Source organism: Anarrhichthys ocellatus, unplaced genomic scaffold (genome assembly GCF_004355925.1).
Source record: "Anarrhichthys ocellatus isolate YVR2014 unplaced genomic scaffold, GSC_Weel_1.0 scaffold12, whole genome shotgun sequence".
NCBI classification, from domain to species: Eukaryota; Metazoa; Chordata; class Actinopteri; order Perciformes; family Anarhichadidae; genus Anarrhichthys; species Anarrhichthys ocellatus.
Genome location: NW_022280042.1, coordinates 3632737 through 3642672, shown reverse-complemented (window position 1 = coordinate 3642672; position 9936 = coordinate 3632737). Strand labels below are relative to the sequence as shown.

The 9936-nt window shown below is 42.6% G+C and overlaps 1 protein-coding gene across 2 annotated transcripts in view; it reads right to left on the bottom strand.

The window, feature by feature from the left end:
- The window catches only part of LOC116385934 (interleukin-1 receptor accessory protein-like 1), a 199005-nt gene that overhangs the window by 100991 nt on the left and 88078 nt on the right, over nt 1-9936 (bottom strand). For both annotated transcript variants that reach the window (XM_031851711.1, XM_031851712.1), the window contains exons 4-5: nt 9210-9396; nt 7908-8061 (exon numbers count right to left, since the gene is read on the bottom strand). In XM_031851711.1, the coding sequence (XP_031707571.1) occupies nt 7908-8061; nt 9210-9396 (341 nt within the window). The remainder of the gene's footprint in view (nt 1-7907; nt 8062-9209; nt 9397-9936) is intronic.

Genomic DNA, 9936 nt, shown 5'->3' with positions numbered 1-9936 from the left:
GGCGTGCGGTTGCGGGGGGGGGGGGGGGGGGGGGGGGGGGGGGGGGGGGGGGCGCTAATCTGGCAGGCCGAGCCAAACAAAACAGGCATCCAGAGAAATGTTGCCAGTTACCTGTCACTGTTTCATGGGAGCAAACAGTCCCCACACAAACCTGAAAATGTACAGGGATACAGATGCAGGGAGCTAGGTTCCCCAAAGCTCCGTATCTAACAATAACATTGAAACCTCCTTTTCATGCAACTCAAAACACATGTTTTGGTAGCAATAAACACATTTCAGTAAAATGACAGCCTCCAGTCTGAGAACACTGGGCTCTGCACATGCTTCATGCTCAGATACTCTCTCTCCTCTTTCGCCCACTTCCTCCCCTGGTGTTACCTCTGCAATCACATCTCCTGTGTGCTGTTCCTTTTGATGGCGCCAGCAGGTGGAAACCCACCGAGATGCTGAGTGTGCACTACAGTGTACACACACACACTGCTGGTGGATTGATCAGAGCCCAGGGTTGATTTGACTCGCCGGGTCGGGTAGCGATTGCAGGGGAAACGCATAACAAACAGCCTGCCAAACCACAGGGGGATGGGGGCATTGCTGAAAACATGGAGTTCTGGTAAACAGCTGGACACAGTGGACAGCTGCTAGCCGCAAGCTCAGCCGTCGTGTTCAGAGCCGTGGAGAGGAGATCCTTCAATCATAGATACAGTATGCTCTGAATTTGGAATCAAGCACCACTACTGCATTACAACCGGTCTTGCATGTAGGTAATTAAAGTCTAAATACACTTCAACATCATTATCAAAATGTTGATATCATGATATGAAATTATATTATCATAAGAAACATGATCCATCGAAGGAAAAGCAGTATTTCATTGATCGCCCTCGAAGCTACGAAAGATGTGCCTTCTGCAAATTAAAGCTGCACAAGAAAAATAAATGTTATCCAAAATACACCTGACTCATCAACCTACATCTTCAAATAAGAGCGGCAACAGCTAAGAACATAAATGAGACCCAATTATGTCATGTAGTATGGCCAGTGATGGGGAATCTTCACTGGAGCGCGGCCCGTAATGAATTTAAGCTGAGGAAAATACTACACTTCCTTATTAATAGCAGTGAATGAGTGAGTGTGTGCGTGACGCTTCTGTGAAAACAATTTGTTCATAACCTCTGGCCTCTCCAGCAATTAACATGATGAAAAAATTGAAAGTAAATTGTTGCTCACGTGACTTTTAGATAATAAATTCCAACAAAGTGTTTCAAAGATACCTCTCGCCACCACTCAGGCTTTCTTCAGTGCAAAGTGGTCCAGTGCAGGTCTCAGCAAATGACTTTAACTGTTGTATGACACACTTAGTTTGTACAATGGTAGAGTCCTGTACTAAAACTCTTTTATCTGACCTCTCCGTCTCTGTCTGAGTGGAGGCTAAGGACAGCTGCACTACATCGTCAGCTTTTTCTCCTCTTCTGCTTTGATCTTTCTTGACCACCATATTCAATCTATTGTTCACTTCAAAATGTAAGATTAACCCCATGTTGCAATATGTCATATGGAATTGTGAATGGCCTCATCATGGCTATGTCCTTTCGCAACAAAGCCTACAATCTGGACCCACAGCTGACTATACAATTTAGTTGGTTGTCGTAGAACAAGAGGAGGAAGAAGAAAATGCCACTGTCAAAGCCCAGCTTGAGACTTTCCATTATTGGCTGTAAAAGAAAGCCTCAGGTTCAGCCTTTCACCTCTGATTGATATTTGGTCTTGACTGGGGTATGAGAGTGTGGCAGAGGTGGAACGTGACAAATGGCGACACAAAGGGCTGAGGCAGAAAAAGGAGGTAATAAAGGAAAATATGGTGTCATAAATCTTAAAACACCAACACTATAATAACAAAAATGCCATGCCATTTTAGATTTGGTATTTGGTTATCCATTATCTTGCAGTTTGCTTTGCTGATTTTGTGTTTTTACTTGGAGAGACAAGCTTATGCAGTGGTACATGTGCATGGGATGTCCTCCTCGTCTTCTCCAGAGACACCCACTAATTCATTTGAGAAGATAAGCAGCGGCACAAAAAAATGCATGAATCATAATCAATTGAACAAATTGCGTCATCTGTCATGCTTTTAAGAGCTCTTCACTCAGCTTGAAGTGCATTTCATAATAAGGCTAGCTTCCTCCTCGCAGGGAACCTGCATGGTGAGGTTACGCTGATCTCCTTTCCATTCAGGTTCACCGTTTATCACTCTATTGGCATTTTTATTTTTAACGAGGTCAATCAGCGGCATTGTGTTTTGTGAAACATTTGGAAATTGCATTTAAATCGGACTCATGAAGCTATTGAAAGCTCTTTACCAGTTGTCGATCATTTTGTCACTCATACTATTACAAAGATCAAGGACGCTGGTATCAGGAATTGTAGCTCTTTCCATCCAAGCCTTCCCATGTTCACCAACCCTCTTCTTCCCTCCCTATCCTTGCTGTCGCAATCGGAATAAATAAATGCAAACTGCGTTAAGCATTCTATATTGTTACAAGGTAAAAATCATGTTTGAATGAGGAAGCAATTTATAAATATAAGGCTGTTGTGTGTCGCACTACTGACTTAAGATGTTTGCCTTTTCTTTTGAAGTTACGCATCATTTTCACACATTTTCTCATATGTGAAAGAGGCTACCCGGTGACCCACGGATAATTATCACTTGGCTTTGCACTTTTCCTTCGCCCTATGGAGCTGGCTGTTTTCAGCGAAAAAGCTCTTAAACGCTACCTGCTCAGCACCACACGGCAGAAAAAAAATGAGTAACTAGCTGGTCCAGAATAGAAGAGTGCATATTAGATTTAAATTCACCATGTGGCCAGAAACACGATTCCAAATGAATGCTATGCTGCTCTGTACGTGCCCAATTAGCATATTACAGTCATTTTTTTACATTACAGTCATTTAGCAGATGCTTTTATCCAAAGCAACTTACAATTCAGAGGCACAGCTACGGGAGCAATTTAGGGGGTTAAGTGTCTTGCTCAAGGACACATTGACATGCGACTAGCAGAGCCGGAGCCGGGGATTGAACCGCCGACCCTCTGATTGAAAGACGGCCCTGCTATCCACTTAGCCACAGTCGCCCCACAGTCGCTTAAATGTTAAATATTGAAAATATAGTTTTAATGCTAATTACTTAGAGAGTGCAATCATGGAAATAATATTCATACAATCCAAGAATGCTATATTATGCATCATCAGAAACATAAAAACAGGCCTGGTTGAAGGCCCATGGTGAGAAAATAAATACTCCCACTGACCGATCCAAAGGTTCAGAACATCATGAGGGTGTGGAGGTCATAATGCAAGTGGTTGTAGAAATTGAAATAAACCAAGCGCCAATATCTACCAAGTATCTAGTTGTAGGTCTTTTGCTAACGTCTACAACACACGTTAACCCTGCCATGCTCTAATGAATAACTCCCACTCTTGAAGAGCTCCAGCACCAGCAGGAGACGATAGAAGACTTACAGAATAATGACAAGCTTCATCTTTATTTATAAGTATGTTCTCTAATAAAGTGAGAAAAATATCAAAGGTGACGATGTGAAAAAAAATGTGAAAAAACTATTAAACCTCATCAAGCGCCTGCTGATTACACAATGTCATAAATTCCCAAGAAAGGAAAAAGAAAAAGATTACTCTCAGATTCCACTCAGTGCATCATCTTCTCTTCTCCACCGGCACCTTGGCCAGATTAATTATCTTCCATCAATTAAAGGAGCAATTGTATTCCAACCTCTTTCATATGCTAATGAGTCAACTCAGGGATGGGAGAGGGAATTTGTCATGGCCACCAAATGGTGCTGGCAGGAGTTATACCTTGCAGAATAGAGATGCGAGAGAGTCGTGTCCCATTTCACTGAAGAGGTAAACTGTTTGTTCGGTTTAACAAGAACAGAGAGGCCCTGCTAACATTTTAGCGCTCACCAACTGAGTTCGTACTGTGAATAATTCAATACTGAACGCATGTTTGAAGTTATCCTGAACTCTATCAGCTGTCTGTGCTCCTCAGCAAAACTAAAGTCATTTAGCTGCTCCTTGAGAACAATAGACTGAAGTATAAAGGATCGATACGTTTCAGCTTAAACAGCATTCATCACGGTGACAGGATTGCATATATTATAGGTGATGACGTCCGAGAAGTGCCGGGCAAGGACACATAAAAAACTCAATGGTTGCAATATGAAAAAGAGAGCAGTTTAAAAGTTTATATATAATATATAATTGATCTAGATGACTAAATGCAGTGATCTCATTGTAAGCATATTATAAGTGATGGCCATTTGTATTTAGCAAACAATGTGTTTCTGAGTTTGACCTTCATATTCATGATCCTAGACAACTCTCTGTGAGGTCCATCAATAGTCTTGTTCTCTATTTAAAATTCATGTTCTAAACTTGTACACTTCTTTAACTCGTTGTCTTTATTCGCACAAAATAGCCTCTGGCTTACAAACGCACAGCAGGAAACACATATCGGGGGGGAAATGTTCCCCTCATTCAAGAGCAGCGGTTGAGCTGAGGAAGCAAAATAGTTCTTTTTCATTTCCAACCAGTCAAGTCGCAGTGCAATAATATTCAACGGTACGCAGTACACTGATGTAGAATGGTGCCATCTAGAGAAAAGCCATTGTTCACTCGAGATAAATAGTTTTTGAATGTGCTAGACTGAAAGACTGTCGAAACAGGGTTGCAACGAGGATAGCTTCAACCACAAAGCTACCGTAGAATCCAATCCGTCCATCGTAAACACTCAGACTTTAAGGACAGGAAAAATATCCGGTGAATGCGTCATTTGGTTGGAGGAGGAAGTCATAAATTGTATGTGGAGGGATACTTTCACGATGGTTTACATGCTTTACATCATTTCCCCAACCAAACACACGTTGTGCGTGCTGGTTCAGAATTAGAAAAGCAGGTTAACAGCATCAGTCCCAGCTCATTAGCTACACTGACAGTCTATTTTACACACCAACGTTGCTGCTCCCCTGCATGCATCCATTCCATCACCGCTCCTTTAGTCTGCGGTGTTTAATCTAAGACATCAAACGGTGCACCATACAAAGAAGTCATAAAACCGCACATTTTATTTAAAAATGAATGCGGCTTCCTGTTACCCAGCGAGGGAGCTCATTATGATTTGAGTGGTGCTCATTATAATCACGTGGAATCTGACCTTTTTTGTCCCACTGCGCTGCTGTGAGAGGGCCTGCAGGCTGTTGATAGAAAGGGGAGTGACAGGGGTTTGGATGGTGGATTGGAATTATCCGTGGGAGGTTGATGATTATATTACATAAAGGTTCATGTACACCTATTCCACATAAAAAGAGAAAGTATCAGGGGCATGCCTAACGTGGTGGTACCAACACTGGTATCGCCCCTGGAAGGAAAGCAGATCCAAAGGTCAAGTCCGAACCGCAGATCTGTGGGACTTACTGTAACGTAATGTGTATCTATCAGGTACCTGCAATAAACACATGTTCAAGGGGATTTACAAACTTGCATTTCCACTGTATCTAGGACAAAGTTTGTACCGAAGCCCCACAAGTCTCTTAAAAGTCAAGGTTCTGGTAAGATCCTGCTTAGGGCTCCTCTTATTTGGTAGATAAATATTTTTAACCTCAATTGTGATTCTATGTTGTTTTCAATTTCACACTTCTCCTCACTGGCCTAGATGGGTATATAATGGGAATAAATGGCTGACAATTTCCTCAACAATTGAACCCTAGAATGCTTGTTATCATGATTAATAGTGAGAATTAGACAAAGTCAAATGTTTTGCACACACAATAATATTGAGTATTATATCTGGTGGAGGACACTGATTCAATACGAAATCGGTGGATCTTTCAACATCAGAATCATTTTTGGAGGGAAACGAGATCATTTTGACTGACAGGGTCTTGCATCATTAATTGTGAGGAGTGAGAAGTTGACTGGGTCTAAGCACAAAGCTCTTTCCAAGAACAAAACCCCCCTTCCTTATAGGACGCGATGTGTTTCATGAGTACTGAAGCAGCGACAGCAAACAGAAGTAGAAGACAGATCAAAAGAACCGGGTAGTTAGCATGATCAGTACAGCCACCGCGGCAGCACAAAAGAAAACACCACGTAAGAAAACTCAAAACTTCTTCAATCGAAGACAGACAACAAAACTATCCAAAACTCAGAGGAGAGCAATTCTGCCTAAAAAGAAGGAAACCAAGCCAGAAGCTGAGTGAACAGTGGCATTGCTCTCCAAAGATAAAAAGCGCTCCAGGTTCAGAGAGAACAATGAGAACTTGTAGAACACTTTGTTTCCTGGAGGCAATATTGTATCTTGTAACTTACAGTAAAAGTCAACTTTGGTCTCTGCATCCTAAAAGGTACATTTAAGTGAACCAATAAACAGCTGGAACACAGTGTTGTCATGTTCATGTCATGTTCAATCAAACCGTCAGGTAAACCTGATGTTATCCATCCATCCATTGTGTATACTGCTCAATGGTTGTGAGAGCTGGAAGGAGGTAGGGTGCATCCTGGACAGGTTCAAAAGGCTAAAAACAGACACATTCACAGCTACAGACAGACTGGAGTTGGGAGTAAACACAGACAGACACAGCTGGAAGAGTGTTTATTTCTAAAAAATCCTAAATGCCATGGCCCAGTCATCAGTCATCTTTTGCCACCTGTTTTGAAATGCTGAATGTCTCCAAAGAAGACAGAGAGATTAAGACTATTCCCCAATGATGACATTTTGAGGCTGGTGGGAAAATGATTTATGACTTAGCTCTCCCCTCAATGGAGTCTGTCTTTGTCTCTTTCAACGGACCCATAAAGTGTCATCAAGTAGGAGTTTACAGCAAACACTTTATCTGACCCTCATACCCCACAACGCGCGATGGCAGCTGCGCTGGAATCTAACGCCGCCTTTCGTCCGTCCGAAACCTCTTCGCTTCTCTCCGTTTCGTTTCGGTCTGCGACATCCTGCATTGGTTCGTTTTCTTGCAGACGTAAGCCACCACTCAGCCAAATGAGTCACAGGGAGGGGAAGCTGTTGTCGTGTGCAATTGCCCAGAGCACAGGAACACTTCTACTTAAAAGAACATGAGCTCCACTTTTCAATGAACATTGTATAATAGAGCACATCTTTAATATCCGTCCATTATAAATGGAGCAAGGAATACGACTGGCCCTGGTCCTAATATTATTCATCCGATGAATGCAAAGCCTGGTAGAGGGAACTGGCAGTGTAGTGAAACAAGCACTAATAGAAAAAAAGATAATGTAAGTCAATATTAGCTACTGTATGTGTTTCTGTTCAGTGATGACAAACTTAAAGAAGCATTTTGTCTCAACATTGTTTGTGGCAGTCTCAGTGGCAAGCAATCTGTCACCCACTGTAGGTCCGGGCTTAAATATTTTAACAGCCTTAAGAAAAAGTGCTGAGGTGGCTGGTGCTGGAGGTGAATTCCACTACTTAGCAATTAAAGTAGCCTAGAAGTCGGAGAGAGAGACAGTGACGCTATTGACTGCGACAGTTAGGCGAAAGGTGCAGGGATCAGCTTTAAAAAGCTCAATCTGTAAAAACACAGTGTAAAAAAAACACAATCCCCCGACACCGTGCACAAAGGCACGAGCAACGATGAGGATATTCTTTTGTGGAAATACTTTTGTTTTGGAATGCATTCAATATAAGTATATTTGCAATATGAGGTGTTCAGTGTACAGTTACTGGCATTCCTTTCTGCTGTCGCAAGCACTGCAACAATTCAGGCTCTCAGTATCTCTTCCAGGGTTTTCAACAAAAGTAGCTGAGATGACTCTTCAGTCAAAGGATGTGCAGCATTGAGTAAATGTCAAAAAAAAAAGTTCCTTACCTGTGACGGACAGCTCAGTCGTCCTCCGTACCACGAAGTTCCCAAACTGTAATTCGCATGTGTAATTCCCAATGTCGTCTTCCCGTACTTCCTTGATGGACAGAGTGTCCTTCCTCCTTTCTATGGTTTGTCTCCACTGCTTTGGCTTGCATTCCTTTATTTAAAACACGGGGGGGGGGGGGGAATAAAGAAAACACGCGTGTCACCATTGGCTTTCAAGTGGAACTAATGTTTGAAATCAGCAGGAAACAGACTTTTACTTGACATGAGCTTTAAGCATATTGAGGCTACGTCTATAGAGAGCCCTTTGCTGCTAAATGTGCTGTCAGAAAGAACTGCTACAGCTTTCCACACAGTTATGGTAGAGAGACCTCGTCTCAAATTATGCCAGATTTCAGACATTAGCTTAAGTTTAAGACTTTCGTAATGTGTAAATCAGTTGCTAAGAAACATCTTTATCGCAACCCAATCCAAAGCAATCTAATTTGTGAACAGGAAGTAACTTTAGCGTCAAAAACTGTTACGTAACTTCCAAAAATAACAGTTTTTGATTCCTTTGATCATGGGTCGCCCACGACAGTGTTCCATCTTAACCAAGTCTGGACACAGAACACCTGAGGCAAAGGAAACTGGGGCACTGTGGGGTTTTGTTTCGAACTGTAGTCCAAGACAGGCCTCCCAGAATTCAATCTGCCCCCTCTGACAAAGTGAGAGCCAATAACTGGAGGGTGTGGAGCCCACAGTCATTATCTGCTATCATAATTTGATTCAGTGGGAACATGAAGAAGCCTTTTGGCCACCTAATCCAGCACACTTTATCGATTGATGAATTGGGCCCAAAACCCGAACGGCTCAATCAAAGTGGCCTCTGGGACGCGGGAGGTCAGACTGGGTCAGGTACACTGTGGGCGTCACAACTCTCCGTGAGGAGGAGGAGAAAGTTTGGGGTCAGAACAGAGGAAATAAGAGATGTACTCAGTGAATAGATTTATTTCTGTCGGTTTTATATTTATCTCGCTGATGCTTTTAGTTTCAGAAGTCAGAGAAGAGATTGTATTTGAAGCTAATTAGATCTGAATATAGCTGACCTGAACTGGGTTATCCTTCAGATGTATAAAATAACTTCCTGTGAAGTAGCTTTTTAATTTGAATTGAAAGGCTCCCATTTCAAATGATGTGCATGATGGGTTTCAGGTGAAAGAGCCCTCTGTTTAGACAACATCTTACACTTCTGCATTTAAAAGGGAATAACATCAGTGGTGGATATTTGTGAGAATAGCGAATACAAAGGGGGCATCTTACCTTGTACCACACAATCTCAGGCTCCACTCCTGGATGCAGATAATCCTCAATGCCCGGGCATGTAATGTCTTTGCTTTTGCTTAGCTCTGCCTTCTCAAATAACCTCATATTGGAGTTGTAGCAAAGGTCTGTGTCATTCTCCGCCACCGTGAGGGACATGGACACCTTCATGCAGTATGTGGAGTTCCTGCAAAAAATACAAAGTTAACCAATCACATGTGGTGTACATGAGTGCGTATGTTTACGGGGCAGGGAGACGGGCGGTAATACGGAGCGATAGCCTTGAACGTCAACAGCACTTGGAGATTGATTGAGCCGATACAGTGCGAGCTAGCAGAAAATGACTTGCGACAATTGATGTACTGTAACTGCTCGGGTCATATACATAAAGAAGAGGATTTATAAGGCAAGGGAGAGGGTGCGTAAAATGCAAGATTACTTGTAATGTTTGAGGACTACGTGCTTGCCTGGGCTCAGATACTGGAGAGCATTCATCCACGGCGGAATAAACATTTCATTTTATCGCTTGGTATTGCGGCGCACCTTCGGTGATTTGTGTTTGGAACGCTTGTCTTTAAATACTGAACCAATCTGGGTTGAGCGTTCTCCTGTGTATACGCAGAAACTTGTAGGGACCCTGATCAGATCTACTTCTGCCTGAGAGAGCGATGCTTCACAGCCACACACACACACACACACACACACACACACACACACACACACACAC